We start from the raw sequence: 18050 nt of genomic DNA, 5'->3' as shown, positions 1-18050 counted from the left end.
TCTAAGGTGGGCAGTTGATTATAAAATCCTTTTACAATTCTCAGCTTAGTTCTGTGGTTGTAAATTGGTGACTCTATAAATGTCTAGTATTTACTTTGGACCAGGCATTGCATTAATTGCAGTGACCAAGGCTATTTCCTCTGTAGTTGATGAAGGTGGATGGCATCGACTGGTCCTTCCTTCAAAGTCTGCAGCCAGGAACCCCACTTTCCCTTCCTTTCTGAATTCTGGTTAAAGATGTTGAACTTTTCTTTCTTCACTGCTCTCCTGTTACTTCTGGTCTCTTATGTTTTCCCTTGCTGGAATGGCCCATAGCCAAAGATCACAGCTAGAGCCTCTTTCACCTGAGCTTGCCACTAGGATTTCCAACCTGGGATTCCCCCAGGCAAGTTTGACTTAACTCACAAAGGGTAAAAGCAGGCTGGGTAGATTTGGAAGAATAAATAATTTAAAGCAAAAAGAACTGAGACTCTGGGGAATGTGTGCTGATTATGAAAAAAGAAAAGGCAGTTCAAGGGGAAACTAGGCCAGTGAGAAATTAAATACCACAAGTCTGAGAAATGAGACCCCAGATGCATAAGCATTGTCTCTTCAGGGATGGGGAGGCATTGCACTAGGTTTCTGGACATTCCTCTGATGTGATTAACTTACCTTAGTCAAGCACCTAATCTCATCACCTGTAAAGCCATGGCGAAGTGCCTCTGCTTCATACCGCATAGGGCTTTTGGTAATGACCACATAAGATACCCCTTTTTCATCTGTACCAAGTTTCCTACAGTGTTTATCACTGCAGTTTTCTATGCTCCTACTAACTCTGAAGAATTCATGATTTCTTTTCACATTATAGAGGAACAAAGAGGCTCTGAGAGGTTTAGTGACTTCTTTGAGGCTTTGTATCTAATAAAGCAAGTTTAGCTAGGACAACAATAGCAAAACAGAAAAAGGGACTGAGAAGTGCAGATTCATATAAGAAACAAATGGGGGCCTGGAAAGATGGCTCAGCAGTTAAGAGCACCAGCTACTCTTCTGGAGGACTGGAGCTTGAGCTCTAATAGCTGCAACAGTCTATAACTCTGGCTTCATGGGATCTGATGTCCTCTTCTGGCCTATGTGGGAATTTTATGCTCATGGTGCACATACATTCAGGTACCACACAGACACATACATTTTGTTTTTTCAAAAAGAAGAAAATAGATATCATCATGTGAGGTGAGTCACACTATAGGTACCCATGGGAAATGGGGATATTGTCCCATAGGCAGCCAGACCTATGTAGGACTAGAGTTTCACCCCCCTCAGCTGCCCATATTCTTTCCTTCCTAGACAACATTTTAAATATTCAAAGACTTGTGCCCCCTTTGAAATTCTATTCCAGAGATGCGAGCCTTGGCTGAAATTCTTGGCCCCTATGGCATGAAGTTCCTGAGTGAAAACCTGATGTGGCATGTGACATCTCAGATTGTGGAACTGAAGGTAAATAGTACGGCAGGGGCCTGGGCAAAGGTCTTGCCTTGGTACCAGTGGGGGCTGGAAGATAGACTGTTGCTGATTTCTTTCCCTGCTGTATGCCTCTGTTTTCTTCAACTGCAGAAGTTGGTGGTGGAAAACATGGATATACTGGTTCAGATCAGATCCAACTTCAGCAAGCCAGAGTTGATGGCATCTCTGCTGCCCCAGCTGACAGGTAAACACCTTCCTAAAGGAACTATGAGGGAGACATTGTGACTGTTGGGGGCTTTGAGGAGCTGGGAGTTAGGCTGGGCCTGGAAAAGCAAAAATCATCACCATTTTCCCTTGTTCTCTCTCACAACCCATGTTCTCTTCAGGGGCTGAAAATGTACTGAAACGAATGACCATCATTGGGGTGATTCTCAGTTTTAGGGCCATGGCCCAAGAGGGACTTCAGGAGGTGAGTGGAGAAGGTTATTGCAAAACCCTAGGCCTCTTTGCAGATAGGGTTTACATGAATCATTGGGAGCATGGAGGGGAGGTGGCTGAGCTTAACTTCTGGGCCTGGGGCCTGGGGAATGGGGATTGGAATCCTGGCTTCTTAAGTAGAGGCCTCCTTCCTGTCAGTTTCAATCTGATTTTGGATCCACTCATCTTTTCTTTCTCTAGGTTTTTTCTACCCACTGCCCCTTTCTCATGGGCCCCATTGAGTGCCTAAAGGAGTTTGTCACCCCTGACACAGACATTAAGGTAGGGGTGCAACTTGGGATTCAGTTAGATGACTTTTAGTGAAGACAAAGGTTGTCTGTAGTATCTTGTAAAGAACTCTGAAGAATTCTACAGGAGCAAGAGTTGGTACTTGAGTAGGGAAACAGGTCAGGCAGACCTTGAGAGGGACAGGGGAGAAGGGAAAGGGGAGAGGGAAGGGGGAGAGGGGGAGAGGGAAGAGGGGAGAGGGAGGGGGAGAGGGAGGGGCAGGGGGTAGGAAGATAGAGCCAGAGAGCCATATGAGGTACAGAGGAAAGTAGGAGCCCGGAGAGACTTGGAAAAAAAAAATCTATGTGGGGAGACAGGTAAGATCTGGAGTAGGTTTTCACTTGAAATGAGCAATATGCAAAACAGATGCCAAGTTCCTTGCAAACAGATCCCCTCCTTAGTCAGGAGCACTTTTTGTAAGATTTGTTCCTTCCTTTCCCACCCACCCTACCTACCTCAGAGGTACCCCTGCCTCAGCCTTTTCTCCCTCTCAGTTCTTAAACTTTCAGTCCCCCTAAAATCTGTTTCAGAAAACCATGGGGCATAGGAGAGGGAGAGGGGGAGGGGGAAGAGGAGGGGGAGGGGGAGGGGGAAGAGGAGGGGGAGGGGGAGGGGGAGGGAGAAGGGAGGGGAGGGGGAAGGGGAGGGGGAGGGGGAAGGGGAAGAGGGGGGAGGGGGAGAAGGAGGGAGAGAGGGAGGGGGAGAGGGAGAGGGAGAGGGAGAGGGAGAGGGAGAGGGAGAGGGGAGAGGGAGAGGGGAGAGGGGAGAGGGAGAGGGAGAGGGGAGAGAGGGAGAGGGAGAGGGGGGAGAGGGAGAGGGAGAGGGAGAGGGGAGAGGGAGAGGGAGAGGGAGAGGGAGAGCTGCAGGCGAATGGAGTTAACTGTCCATTTTCTCCACCCTTGGAACTAGCTTGTCTTTTGAATCCTCTAGTACAAACAAATGTGTTATACAGGAAATACAGCCAAAGCCTGGAGACAAGTTCCTTCTGGTATAATGAACAGGCTATTTCTCTTATGATTGATTCCTTTAAAGGAAAGAGGTCTAAAGTGGTGAGCAGGAAGAATTAAAGTAGATGTTAGGAACTTCCTTACTTGGGAATCAAAACACTTAAGGAGTTTCCTCCTTTTTCTGCCCCAAATCATCTGGGGGTCAGGTGATGGTTGATACTTGAGTGGGTTTGCCACCCCTGTTAGAAGGTTTTGATTTGATGTATAGCTGATTTCCAGCAGTTGCTGATGACGAGATTGAGTGCTCCATCCTGTCAAGAGTTTGTCTAGCTCACTTCATCTGTACAGTTCTGACTTTTAAGCTCAGCTTACTTGAGTACATAGGCAGACGGGTAGAGAAAGGGGATGGCCTGGAGGAAAGTCTCTATTGTCTCAGAGGTAGAGTAGAGGAAGAAAAAATGAGAGTGGTGAGCCATCCCTTTCTTCCTTCAGTACCACACATCATTCACTGTGTCCCTATCTGCTTTGCCTGTGGCCACAGGCAGGCAGGTCTAAGGGATTTAAATAAAGCTGAGCAGAAAGTGGCTTCTGTATTGGTTCTATTTTTACCAATAGTGGTTCACACTATTTACAAAGTGTGTTGCTATGACATGTGTGGGATATTTGTGGGAAAATGTGCTTTAAAACAAACAAACAACAACAACAATCCCCCCCCCCCAAAAAAAACAGAAAAACAAACCTTCAAAAGTACTTAAGTACTTGGGATGGGAGTTGTGATTTGAGTTACATTCTGAAAACTTAATTCTGAGTACAATGAACAAGAGATCCAGGTATCAATCAGTCAGCCTTTATTGATGTTGTATATAAGTGCTCAGTCCTTGGTAAAACACTAGGAAGATGAAGAAAAGTGCAAAGATCTGGTTATAGTAAAGGGAGAAGAGGGAAAGAATTGTTAGTCACTAAGGTTGATGCTTTACACATATAATCTGATATAAGTATCACTGCCCCATTTTTACAGATGAGAATCCTGAGGCTCAAAGAGGCTAAAACCTTTAAACACAGGGACTAAGTGGTGGTGGTAAGATTTGAGCCAAGATCTATCTCACTTCCAAAATGCCTTCTCCCTTTACTATGCCACAGGATGTTTAAAATGTAGACTCTGTTTGGGAAGAAGCCACATGTTTTGCTTCCCCTCTGAAAAGACAGCTAATATCAGGTGTCTCGTATGGTCTGTGCTTGGTCAGTAAAACAAGAAAGGAAGGAGAGATGAGTTGGGACTGAATTATGAAGGCCTATAAGACTTGAATTAAGCTCGAAGGATGCTCATGACTTAGATGTAAACAGAAAAGGGAACAGCATTAGAGACTGAAAGGACCTGGACCAAAGCATGAAAGAAAGGAAATGGTAATTTGGGACAAGTGAATGAGTAACCTTGGCTGCACTGATTAAATGAAGCATTTAGGAAAATAAGGTTTTCCTTGAATGCTAAACTGTGCATGTATAGTCATGTGGGTTTGTGCATTTGTGTGTATGGGTGCATGTACATGTGTGTCCTCAATTTTTCTCCATCTAATCTTGTGAGATAGGAACTTTCATTGAACTGGTAGCTCATTGATATGGTTAGGCTAACTGGCCAGAGAACCCCAGGATCATCCTGTCTCTCCACTCTAGACCCAGACCTAGGGTTATAAATGTACACTACCATGCACAACTTCTTTTATGTGGGTGCTGGGATTCAAACTCAGGTCCTCATGTTTGTGCAAAAAACCACTTTATTGACAGTCATCTCCACAGCTCCATAAAGAATTTTTGTCCTTTGCAGGCTATAGAAAGCCATGAGATGACAATTTAGAAAAATAACAGTAAACCATAAGTTAAAATACCATGACCTAAGCTTCCTGGTTGCTGGTAGCTTCCGCCAAGCACCTCTCCTATGCTAGAATTTCTCTTCAGGATTTTGTTTTGTTCTCTATCAGGTCACCCTGAGTGTCTTTGAGCTGGCATGTGCTGCAGGGGTGAGCTGTGACATTGACCCAGCCTTGGTAGCTGCCATTGCCAATCTGAAAACTGGTAAGATGGAAAAGAGAAGGGCTTGTGCCCCACTTTGGGCAGGTGGAATGTCAAAGAAGGCGTTGTTTGGGGTTGTGAATTTAGATGATATAAAACAGGATGTAAGATAAAGTATAGTTCCTAACCTTCAGAAGATGCTCACAGAGGTGATTTAAGTTTTGTTGATCAAGCCGAAGAAGATAGTTCTGAGTGAGAATCTCTTGTTCAGCAAGTGCTCGGTGAACTTATGGTGTGTTTGGGGAAATATTCATGCAAATGAATCAATGAGAGAACAACTAGATAGCAGATGGTCTCACATTAAGTTGTGTGGAATGACATCCAAGTTCACCTCAGTGATCCTGTGCACCTTCCAGTCCTTTCCCAGGCCCAATTATACATGTTCCTTACACATTTCTGTGATTGGCCCATTTATTGTTATATATACCTCAAAGAGACCTGAATCTGGGGATTGATATTAAGCTCTTCAAATTTGCCAGATTCTTCCATTTTTTTTTTTCTCTCTTGAGCAGTGGGAATTTTCTCTTTCCTTTCTGCCTCTCCAGCTCTTGAAGAAGCTGACAGGTATCCTAGGATGCATGTCAGCAGAGCTCTTGATGGGAGTTTTGCTCTGCCATGGGCATGGGCAGGGCTCTAGGATTCAAGCCTCACTATAACTGGGTACTTCTTCTGTCTTCCTTCGTCACTTCTAACTTGTCTACAATAGATGCTAAATCATGTTAGAGATATTTTCTCATGTGACTATGCGTCTGTGAAGTAGAGCCCTGTAGGAGATAATTCCAGTTTGCTGAACTTACTTTTCCTTGTATACTTTTCTTTTCCCCCAGATAACTCATCCCCTGAAGAAGAGTATAAGGTGGCATGCCTACTCTTGATCTTTCTTGCTGTTTCCCTCCCACTCCTTGCCACTGACCCTTCTTCCTTCTTCAGTATTGAGAAAGATGGTAAGATGTAGATTTGAAGGAGCAGTATTATTCAGGTTTCTGCTGGAGAGGGAGGTAGAATAAAGATAAGCTACTTGGAACATTCTGACTTCTTAAAGGTGTAAATTTCTGTTTCAAAAAGCATTTGAGAATGTGTGTATAAAATTCTATTCTAAAAAATGCCATAGGAATATACTTCTTCTAGTCCCCAAATGACATCTAGTTATTTTGGTGTCAATTAGGGTAGTCCAGCCTGTGGGGGAAGAGGAGGGGAGGATGGAAGGGAGAGAGAGAGGAAGAGACAGAGACAGAAACAGGGAGACATAGACAAAGACAGAGACACAAGTCGGAGACAAAGACAAGAGACACAGAGACAGAGACACAGAAGAAGAGAGAGATAGAGATTTTTCAGGTAGGGCCAACCTGGGCTGTTCATTTTGTTGTTCTCTTTGTTCCCCCCTCCCTCCATGCTAACCTAGGCTACAACAACAACATCCACTGTTTGACCAAAGCCATCATCCAGGTGTCTGCTGCCCTCTTCACTCTGTACAACAAGAACATTGAAACGCACCTCAAGGAGTTTCTGGTGGTGAGTGGAAGTGGTTTGACTTCATCTTTTGTAGAGTCTATCTCACATCTCTTGCAGGAAGAGTGGAGGCTTTTAACTTTCCTACAGCTAGGATTTTAGCTTCTGTCAAGATATTTGGGGAGATGATTAGACAATGAGAAAATCTGACTTTTGCTACTATGAAGTCCTCTGACCTCCAGACAGACAGACTTTTGAGGCCTCAGTTTTCTCATTTATAAACTAAAGAGATTAAGTTGATTTGTGATTCGTGTTGGTGCACAACAGAATATCCTAAGGAGTTTATTAAAATAGACTCCTGATCTCTACCCTAGACCTCCTGAATTAGAATACAGAGTGAGGCCCAGCCTCATGTTTCTAATTTGGTCTCCAGGAGATCAGAGATACATTAAAGTCACAGTGATGCTGAGTTTCATACTCTCTAATGGCCCTTCCCACTCTGTACTGTCATTCACCAGTTTTCAAGCTTGGGTTTAAATCATGAAACGTTAGCATTCCCAACAAGTGGGCTTGGATTTAGGATCTTACTTTGAGAACACCTGGACTGAATTTCCAAGGCCTGGAGTTTACAATCAGAATAGATTCTGTGTAGATTTTGTCTGAGACTGGAAAAACACTGAATAAATAATTTCCTTCCATAGTTGAGAAAGACCCTAGAGTTTTCCACTCTGGATCCTTATAGAGGATTTCTGTCCATATATTCTGCCTCATGGTCATTACCCTTATGCTGCCTGAGCATTCTCAGCAATGGGGAGCCTCTTCCTTTGTGAAGCACGGTCTTGAGTTAATAATTATGTCCTTATCTTTCTCCTTCCAGAAGGAAACAACAGATGATAATTATTTTTTTCAGAAATTATACCTTTATTCTGAAAAGTACATGCCAGGTTCATTAAGTTGGTTACAGGGTCTCTGTTTAAGTTGGGACAAACAACTAGACATAATGAGCTGTAACCATTTTAAAAGTAAAGCAGACTCCTACAAGATCTCCAAGAAAAGAGATCCCCAACTCCATTTATTTGTTCCCTTGTATCTTGTTTGGTAAGTTTAGATAACCTGGGTCTAGGCTATGTGATTAATGCTTCTACCTATTTCCTTGACCTTTTGGAGGCCTGGCAGTGAATGGAGGTGACAGCCCCTTGGGAGATGATAGGAGGAGAATACTAATACCACTATTTGAATCAGAGGTTCATCCTTGGTGTTGGGGTACAGAGTCAGCTGTAAACGGTCTGATGGCAGCAGTGTCTAGTGGCTGCTGAAGAAAAGAGGTGCACAGCATTACCAGCCTTTGTTCTAGGTTCTTCCCTGACCCTTGTGCCCTCTTTTCTGGCATTTGATGAGCTCCTTTTGTCTGCACTAGCAGGCTAAGCCATTGGGACTTATTTTGGTTTGCAGGCAATGTATGCCTCTCAAACCTAGGGACCTGATACTTTCCTACCATGAGCTTTCAGGAACAGCCTAGCACTTCTTAAGGCTACTCCTTGATCTTTTCTTAAGTTCCTGTAGCCTGAGGCTGTTCTATTCTGACCTCCATAAAAATCTGTTTCTTTATAAATGCTTCCTCTGCAGGTGGCCTCTGTCAGCCTCTTGCAGCTCGGCCAGGAGACTGACAAGCTCAAAACCAGAAATCGTGAATCCATTTCTCTGCTCATGCGCTTGGTATGTATCTTGTTTAAGATGGTCTGGGAACAGAGAGGAAGGGCCAGCGGGAGATTCTTTTTTAGGGTCTTTGGGTCCCTGCCATATTATCAACCAAAACATTAACTAAGAATTTAAGTCTGCCTGGTTCCTCTGGATCTGTGTTTATATTTTGGTGAACATTCTAGACTTGACCTGTTATCGCAGATCAGAACATTCAAGGACTTCTAGGCACAATGGGAAGTCTGTTGACTCTAGCCCCTGGGTCCCTTGTCTTACAGTACTCCTGAGTTTGACATGGAGGAAGGCAATAAAGTCTTTTTTGGGTGGTTGTTCAGTATGCTTTTGGCTTTCTCCAAAACTTCCTACCAGTGTATTTCTTGTCATCAAGAATACTATGAAGAGAATACTGGATAGTAGAGAGGGGGCTTAAAAGGGTTTAGGAATGGGGCTCACAGGAAGGAAGTAGTTTTGGTTGTAAGGTAAGGGAGTTTGGTAAGGCCGTGTATCAGGCAGTTCATGCTCATTCCCTTGATTTTCAAGTTGTGTGCTTGCCTCTAATTTGGCAGAAAGTTCCTGGAGCTCTGACTCAGTTGACTTTTTAATGTGATTTCCTTATGGCCTTGTTTCCCTTTTCAACATATTTACTCACTGTTTTCATCTGATAGTCTGATTCTCCAAGTTGGGCAGGTAGAGCTGCTGGGTCTGTCTAGAGGCTCTGCCCTTACCCTCTTCTTACCTCCCCCCCCCCTTACTCCTCTCTGGCCTAGTAGGAGAGGATGTGCTCCAACTCATAGGATATACTCAAGATTTGTATGGCATTAGAGTTCTCCAGTCCACCCTATTGGGATGGACAGTGAATGTCCCTCTGCTACCCAAGGGTATATGGCTGCAGCTGAGATGTTCAGGTAGAGAAGTCTGAGTGTTTACAAAACTCCTCAAATGGGGTGGAAAGGGAAGGAGTGCTTGACTAAAACTGAGTTACTCTTTTTGTTTTGTTAGGAATAGAACTTTGGTAAGTCTAAGAATTAAGAAATATTTTACACTCATTTGTGTATGTATATGTCCATGCTGTGGTACATGTGTGCTCTGAGGGCAGCTTGCAGGAGCTGATTCTCCTACATGTGAGATAGAACTCAGGTCTTCAGGCTTGGTAACAAGTGCCTTTACCAGCTGAGCTAGCTCTCTAGTCCAAGTCTAAGCATTCTTTATCTTTTTTCTTTTTAATTTATTTTTTATTTTTCATGCGCTGTGTTTTGCCTGCATGCATGTCTGTGTGAGGCTGTCAGATCTTGGAATTACAGGCAATTGTGAGATGCCTTGTGGGTGCTGAGAATCGAACCCAGTATCTTTGGAAGAAAATTCAGTGCTCCTAACTGTGGCACCATTTCTCCAGCCCCAGTCTAAGCATTTTTAGCTCATTCTTAGACTTCAATGAATATAGAAAGGTATATTTTGAAAGTATGACAGCATAGATTTATTTATTTAGAGAGAGATTCTCATGTGTCCCAGGCTGGTCTTGAACTTGATATATAATCAAGGATGACCTTGATTTTCTGGTTCTCCTGCTTCTATTTCTACAGTGCTGTTATTCCAGGCATATGCCACCATACCCAGTTTATTTTTTAATTTAATTTAATGTGATATGTGGGCTTAGAAATATAGGTACAGGCATTCCTAAGATCCGCCCCCTCAGGCTCTCTTCTTTAAAGGCTGAGGCCTTGAGTGGTATCTTTGTCTCAGCCCAAAAAAAGGCTTACCCATTTTTTTATTATGATGGGGGAAGGGGTTGAGAATGAACTTGAAGTGCGTACATGTGTGTAGGGTGTGTGAGGGCTCCAGGAGGGAGGATGCTAGAAATGCAGTAGGTAAGCACTGCTCTCTCTGTCTCTCTCTCTCTCCCTCCCTCCTTCTCTCTCTCTCTTCCTTTTCCTCTTCCTCCTTCTTTCCTTCTGTTTGTCTTTCCTTCCTTCCTTCCTTTCTCTCTCTCTCTCTCTTTCTTTCTGAGACAGTTTTACTGTATTGCTCATTCTGACCTCGAACTCAAAATGTCCCTGCTTGAATGTTCTGAGTGCTGTGATTGCAGATGTATGTCTTCATTACCCAGCAAAAGTATGGCACTTTATCCACAATGGCCTGGTTAGAATTAGAGACATTTGAGGAAGTGCATTGTAGACATTAAATGCTCAATTAATGGAGCACTCTGTGCTTGGTGCTCATTTTTGTTTCAGGACCACTTAAGCATGCCTCTGTTTCCTCGGGAAGGTGGGAGGTTGTGACTGTGTTGTGAATTGCCTTTTAGACCCACCCCCTGTGCCCTATCTCCACCTCCAAGCCTGCCCTAAAAGATGGGGAGGTTCCTGTCCCTGGTAGCCCTGGCAGGAGCAGAGACAGGACCGGGCACATTTTGCTGAGGTGAAGATTGAGGGACTAGCTGCTGCAAAGCAATTTAAATGCAAATGTTTCCACAGAGAAATTGGAGATGATTGCAGGGAAGGCACTGTGTTCTGAGTTAAAAGGCTATTTGTGTAATCCCACAATCTGGCCAGCACTTCCCTCCCTAGGGTCTTCCTGTTCTCACTGTCCAACCTGAGCATGGCTCACCCCAGGGTTGACAGTCTGTTCCTGGCATGGGTCCCTGGGGAAAGAGATAGCATTCTCAGAATCAAGAACTTAGATGTCAGAGCCACACCAGGTCCTGGCCATTATCTGAGACTTAAAGGTTGATAGTAGAGGAATAGTGGAAGAGTAGAATGATATTCAACTTATATAGGTTGATTTGGGGCTAGAACCCACATCTCTGGGCCTCCAGTCTAGGGCTGCTCTCAGTGCTACATAGAAGCCATGGATCTTTTTTGAAGCTGTCACCCTGACTGCATCTGCTGCCTGAGGATTGGAAATCTCAGTAAGCAAGGAACTCCCTCTGTTACTGGACTTTGGCTTGTAACTTCAGAGTTTATTTTTGTTAGTTATTTTTTAAATCTTATTTTAAATTTTTAATTAAATTAATTAAATAATTTTAGACAAGGTTTGCTATGCAGCCTTGGATAGTCTGGTATGTGGCCCAGGCTGGCCCCAATCTTATGATACTCCTTCTGCCTCAGCCTTGAGTTGGGATGGCAGGCATGAGTCACCACATCTGACATGGGGCTGTGGTTTTGACAGAGGGTTTTCTTTCCTCCAGGCTATGTTGCTGCTCTTTTGAGGCCGTTGTATACACTGTGTGTGAATGCGTTTGCAAATAGCAAAATCTTACCTGATGTAAAACTTGAAGCATCTTTGGAGAGAAATAGAAACGTGTGATAGCAGACATGATAGATTCTCTTTCCTTAGTGGATTTGCAGAACTTGAAATACCAGACATATTGGGGAAGGCCCACCATGTGGATTACCAGAGGATGTGGGACTCCTCTTTGGAACATGATTTCTTGAGTGAACAAGTTCTAAGGAAATACACCCTGCTTCTCCCACCTAGATGGAAACCCAGCTCAACCCTAGGCTGCACTGCTGTTTTGAGCATATGGCATCTCTGCCCATTCTCAAAGCCTTACTGTCACCCTTAGTCTCATCTAGGCATCCGATCTATCTTCTGTTTAGCTATGGGGACTGCTGGGATTGCCACAGCATAAAAGCATCTAATTAAACCAATTAATCATGCCTGGTCCTTTATGTAGCATCCTTACTGCTCCCCAGGTGTTGTGCTGGGAGAGGGAGGAGCCCAGTTTAAGAGGACCCGTGTGGTTTTGCCACCCCCATGCCCCAGCTCTGCAACCCCCCCCCCCCCAGCATCTTCTTTCTCTGCTCCAAGGCCTGCGGTAGTGATTGTTTCCCTGGCTGTAAAGCTTTGAGATGAGTGAGCACTATCGTCTATCTTTATTCATGCCTGTGCTGCCCCCATGTGATTAAATATCTAGAACAGGAGAGAATCTAGGAAAATGGTTTGTTTGTTTTTCTTTTCCCTTGCCTTCTGTTTCTGTACCCTTTACTTTATCCCTGATGGAGGGGATGGGCCATTGAAATGGAGTTCAGGAGAACACTCTGCCTTGGGGAGCCAGATCAAGACCCAGAGTAGAGGAAGAGTAAGTCAGATCTGCTCACTTTGAATTCTCAGAGCTGCAAAGAGCCGAGGATCTGTATGATGAAAGCCATTGTTACAGATGCCTTCTGGGAGTCCTCACCTCTTGGCCGTGTGTTTCAGGTGGTGGAGGAGTCACCCTTCTTGACCCTGGACATGCTGGAGTCCTGTTTCCCTTACGTTCTACTACGCAACGCATATCGGGAGGTTTCCCGGGCCTTCTACCTGAACCGTCTGCCATCCAATTCCCACTGAAGGGATGTGGGAGGTGCCACATCCCTTTTGGAGGTGCCAAGAGCCATGCTGCAGTGAAAGTTGAAGCCATTTCTTCAAAAGGGGAGAAGAGTGGGAGGGACCCCAGGGAGAGACAGGTCAGGCTCCACAGCTGAAAGGGATAAGGAAGATTATCTGGGGCTGAGGAATCATGGAGAGGTGGGACAGGCTGGGACTACCGAGGACAATTTATAGATAAAGGAGTGTGGAACCACACGTATGAATTTTTAACCATGAGAAACAAAACAGTGACCTATAAGCATATTGTGTATCTTCTAGTGACTTCAGCTTAAGTTCTGACAGACTTTGGTCTCTCGAACCTTCATCACTATTCTAGGATAATGTTGGCGGGCAGAGATGATCAATCATCATATTAAACCATAATGAGCTTATGATCCTCCCTCTGGAGCTGCTATTGTCTCCTGCACATTCATTAGGACGATTATCTCCTCTCTTCCTTTTCCAAATGTGTTCAGCAAATGTCCAGCCTGCTCCTTCTGCAGCAGAGCAGCACAGGCATCCACTTCTCTTCGAAGGGCTCTTAGTCCATCTCTCCTTGACTCCATTCTCTACTGGGGCAAGGGGAAAGTGTCCTCCAGAGGTATCATGGTCAGCTTTCTCTCCTACCTACTTTGGGTAAAAAGTGTATCTCTTTTTTTCTCACTGTGCCTGTTTTTCCTTCTGTGTCTCCATAGCCCAGAATAGAGAGGGGCGATCCAGATCACCTGATAGCCAAGTGAAACAGACTTATGTGGGGTTTCCCTCCTACACCATTGGGTGGGGGGAGTCTACCTCCTAATGGGTCGGACTAACTTAACCCCTAATCACCTTGTCAGCCTGAGTACAGCTGTTGCTCCAGGCAGGGACTTCTCTTGTAGATCTTAAATTTCACATACCTCATTAGGTCGGAGGGCCTAAGAGTAGGGATCCTTGAGGGAGTACAAGCTGTTTCAACTTAGCCCTTTTCTGCACTAATTAGAATTTCAAGTGTCACAGAGCCTGGGGCATTTAAGATAGCACTAACTGGGTTTAGTAACTCCATGGCAGAAAGCAGTTAACCCCATCCTTCATTCACACAGTCATTTCCAGGGAGGGCTGGAATAACAGATCATATGTGTCACAGGTCCAGAATAGTTGGAATGGGAAAATATAATTAGCCCGTTGATTAATTAGGGTCGTGCCCATGCTTCCATTATGAGGAGGAAGCAATTGTTGTTGGCTTTCAGCACAACCATCTAGCTTTCATTAAAACAATCTGATAGCTGTTTTGGGATTGTGTATGGGTGTTTGCTTTTCATTTCTTCAGACTTGGGGTTAGTCAATACTTCCTTCATTTGACACACACAAACAAGAAACATTTTTGTTAGGAACAACTGTCTGCACTTTAGGATAGATGCAACGGAGACTCTAGCTTCATGCTTCAGCTAATTGTCCTTCCTTCCTATGAAGAGGACATTATGTGCAAAGGGGTGACTCAGTGTCAGACCAGCTGATACTGCCAGCACAGCTGATATGGAGAGAAAGGCTCAGGGGTGTCTGATCAATGACACCTCTTCTCTTTTCTCTTGATCCAGGGTCTTGCTATGTAATTCAGGCTAGCCTCAAATTTATAATCCTCCTATCAGCCTCCCAAGTGGTAGGATTCTAGGTATAGACCATTACTCCCTGCTGACCATATACTTTTGCATGTCTACTTGGTTCCTCTTCTTGGGGGGGGGCATTGAGAATCCTTCTTCATGAACATAGAGAATCATTTACGAAGAACCTCCCAGAGGATAGCTAGAGAGCTAGGTGATAGAGGTAGGGATAATGTCCTTTTGTTAATTAAAAAAAAAAAAATCAAGATCTATATGAACTTGTAGGAAATAATACAGAAAGACTATGTTGTCTACCCTCACACAATTTCATTCAATGGTAACATCTCATAATACTCTAGTTTATGGTCACAACCAGGATAATGGGGCATTAATATAACTCAGTGATCTCATTTAGGTGGTCCAGTTTTACTTACACTAGTTCCCTGTGTATGTATATGCAGCACTATTGTGTGCAGGCTTGTATATCTGTGACAGTCAAGACACAGAGTAACTAATTCTATTACCACACAGATTTTATAATCACTCCCATTTCCCTCTTGCAACCCACCCACATCAACAGATTTGTTTTCTACTGCTAAAATTTTGCAACTTGACATAATCTCCTTTCAGAGACTGTAATTATGCCCACACATTTATCTACCACCTATACTTTTTCAAATCATTTTTCTATACCTACAGCATTTCTGCAAACTAGGCAAGGAAGGTTCCCATACTGCAGGTCAGGAAGCATTCAGTGACAATAACTTAATGAATCAGGCCATGTGTTGGACTGAACTGGAACCCAAGTCTGATGCTTAGTCCTGGACTTTCTGCCTGACAGGGTATCTCTTTATAAAATTCAAAAAAATTGAAAAAAATTGAAAAAAACTATAGAAGGAGTAAAGAGGAGAGGTAAGGATGCCACTGCCTTTACCAGCAGGAATGAAAGGTGACTGACCAGAAGTGAAGGGATGCAGGAAAAAAACAGGATGCGTCAGCATTTCAGGTACTTGTTTCTTCAATGAGGAGGATCTCTGACTTCTTACAGCTTAGGACACAATCAACTATGGACTGTTTTTGCTCTAAGATCTCTCAACTTGTTTGACTTAGACCCCCCACCCCCAAAGGACTTAGATCCCAAAGAGCTGACCCTAATTGCTCTGACTTGCAGAGAGAGTTGGTTCTGGCCTCAGTATTTTCATTAATGTAGTGTTTTCATTAAGTCCCCATTAGCTTCCTTGCAGTAGTGAGATGGAAATATTCCTCTCACCAGGCCTGTAGGTGGGGGTGGGGCAGGGAGATGCTTGCTGAGGTGCTGTCTTTGATTTGGGCAGCAGGGATGCTGTGTTGTTCTATCTGGGAAGCAGCCTTGAGCTGCAGCCTGAGGTCTAGACAAGGAAAGTAGGGGTTCCCACTGACATTTTACAAGAAGAAAACAAATGTGGCCTGAACACTAGATCCTGAAGCAAGGGCAGTCCCAGCTAAGGACCAACTTTCTTAATCTAAGACCCTGCTACCAGGACCAGTTATTTCTTCCCTCACAACGTTTGACTTTGTGAAGAGGCTGGCACATGGCTGAAATGTGCTCACGTTGTTGGGGGAAGAATGTTCTTCCAGCCCTCCTCCCCACAAGGCCTCTTGCCTCTCCCAAGTACCTGTCATCAGAGGAGGTGAAGATGAGTCCCCCCTCAACCCCCACACCTCAGTGAATTGTCAAGTGTTCTCCCTCCCACCTGAATAGGAAGCAGGAGCTACAGGCCAGGTTGCAGATTGGGGAAGTCAGAAGTTAACTTGAGCTGAGTTTGCAGCATGGTAGAGACTGAAAAGCAGGTTTTTCTCTTGTCACTTTGGAGAGAGAGGATTGTGGGGCTGTCCCTTTAAATAGCATTCCTGTAGGAGGCAGATCACATCTATCCGTCACCTGCTGCCAAAGCATCACTTTTGGTCTTTATCAAACTCTGAGCTTGTTGGAAGGGATCATGGGGTAAGGTGTGTGAGGAGGCAGACTTTCCGAGGGGTAAGGGCAGGGCAGTTTAGCAGAAGCTGAACAGGGAGGAAGGCAATGAGGCTGGGGAGAAGGCCTAGAAAAGGTATGGGAAGGGAGGAGAGGTGGGATTGACAGGGAAAGAGGAATAGCTGTTTCTTGACTTCTCAAATGGGACACGAATACCTTCATATTCTGGTCTCTTTAGAAATTCATAAAGCTGAAATGTGATTTCACTTTAGCTAGAGGGAGGAGGGCAAAGCTGAATACTAGAACATGTGACTAAAGAAAGTGAAAGCCAAAGAGTGGAAAAGGCCCCTGGACAGACTTGGCTTTGACTTTCAGGCGATCTCTGTGGGACTGTTATTTCTTCTGGGCACACTTTTCTGGTTAAATGGAAAGGGTGGTGGGTAGATTCTATAAATGACCCCTTTCTTAAAAGAGTCAGGAGTTGGGAGTCTAGGAGAGCTGGACATGCCACTGTGTTAACATGTTGAAATTGTTGTTGTGTTGAAATGTTGACAGTACACCCTGAAGCCCTTCTTCCCTTTCACCTCCAGTTGAACAGCCTGTCTGTATCAGGAAACTCCTTAGTTCTAATGACATTTTTAAGTTAGAGCATTTCAACTCTAATCCTAAGTCATAATTCTTGTGTAGTTTTCAGCCAACCCCTTCTTCGGTTGATAAAGGAGCTGGCTCATAAATTTTGTAAACTACATTGTGCAAGAGTGATAGAGTCTCAGATGCTGAAGTCTCTGGTCTGTGACTGCTCCTCTGGAGAGGAAGGAACAGTGATGTTTGTTGAAGTTAAATTGATGAAAGGTGAGGTCCCAAGATTCTTGTCACTTTTGGCCCTATCTCCATCTCCACTATAGCCTTCTGCCTCTGTGCTTCCTGGTGGCTACTTCTCCTGGGAGTTTTTCACAGTGGAAGTCTGACATTTCCCCTCTGATCTTTTCTCCTCCTTTGCCTGAGGAAATAGTAGCCTCCACTCCATAGTTGTCTCCTCCTGATTGGAGAGTTCCAAACCCCAGAGTTCTTGAAATGAAAATTCATATTCTGGAACCCTGGATTAGTGGCTTGTTAGAAAACCAGCAGCCAGTGAATCCATTTCTATTTGCAGATTGCATGAGAGTTTCTACAGTGCCAAAGTAGGTGCTCATTCAGAGAATAGAGAAACAGAACTGGTTCCCATGGTGGGACACGGTGGGATGGAAGAGGTTTTGTCCTGTCACACAGTCTTGAGTTCAAATTCTACCCCTATGTTTCACAAAATGTTTATTCAGCAGAGAAGCTGTTCTACACTGGGCCTTTAGCCCTTACATTTCTTTCTCTGAAGGCAGAATAAAATGAAATGAGCTGGACTGGCTGCAGGCCCGCAGGCCAGGTTAGCTATCAGGCTTGCTTTCCTGGCTGTGTGCAGTTACTGGGTAGTTAAGGAAGGCATGGGGGCTGCTTGATCTGCAGAGCTTTAAAATATGTAGAAATTCCCTCCAGGCGGGTGGCAGGAGGCACTGTAGGGCAGGCTACGAGGCAGGTCCAGAAGACCCGGCTGTGGGAGCTGAGGTCTGCTGTGGGATGCTAGTATCGCTCAGAGCCACCAGAACTTTTCCTTTCAAAGACAGGAGCGGGGCGTGTGGGGGTTGGCCTGGCTAGGTTCTGTGGCTTGTGGCTTCACTCCACCCACAGCCTGGTACTCCGGGGAGAAAGAAGGACCACCGAGGATACGCGGGCAACCAGCCACGCGTGGAATCTTAGGACCACATGCGCGCATTCACA

The 18050-nt window shown here is 44.6% G+C and overlaps 1 protein-coding gene across 3 annotated transcripts in view; it reads left to right on the top strand.

Annotated features, from left to right (window-relative positions):
• Positions 1-13978, top strand: part of Nckap1l (NCK associated protein 1 like) — a 43211-nt gene extending 29233 nt beyond the window's left edge. For all 3 annotated transcript variants that reach the window (XM_052161153.1, XM_052161150.1, XM_052161151.1), the window contains 9 exons: positions 1376-1473; positions 1591-1684; positions 1827-1909; positions 2119-2199; positions 5129-5222; positions 6047-6163; positions 6622-6731; positions 8295-8384; positions 12561-13978. In XM_052161153.1, the coding sequence (XP_052017113.1) occupies positions 1376-1473; positions 1591-1684; positions 1827-1909; positions 2119-2199; positions 5129-5222; positions 6047-6163; positions 6622-6731; positions 8295-8384; positions 12561-12692 (899 nt within the window). In that variant the 3' untranslated portion in view covers positions 12693-13978. The remainder of the gene's footprint in view (positions 1-1375; positions 1474-1590; positions 1685-1826; positions 1910-2118; positions 2200-5128; positions 5223-6046; positions 6164-6621; positions 6732-8294; positions 8385-12560) is intronic.
• The last annotated feature ends 4072 nt before the right edge of the window (positions 13979-18050 follow it).

Source organism: Apodemus sylvaticus, chromosome 17, assembly GCF_947179515.1.
Source record: "Apodemus sylvaticus chromosome 17, mApoSyl1.1, whole genome shotgun sequence".
In the NCBI taxonomy this organism is placed as follows: domain Eukaryota; kingdom Metazoa; phylum Chordata; class Mammalia; order Rodentia; family Muridae; genus Apodemus; species Apodemus sylvaticus.
Note: the sequence above shows the minus strand (reverse complement) of the source record. Positions and strands in the feature narration are given on the sequence as shown.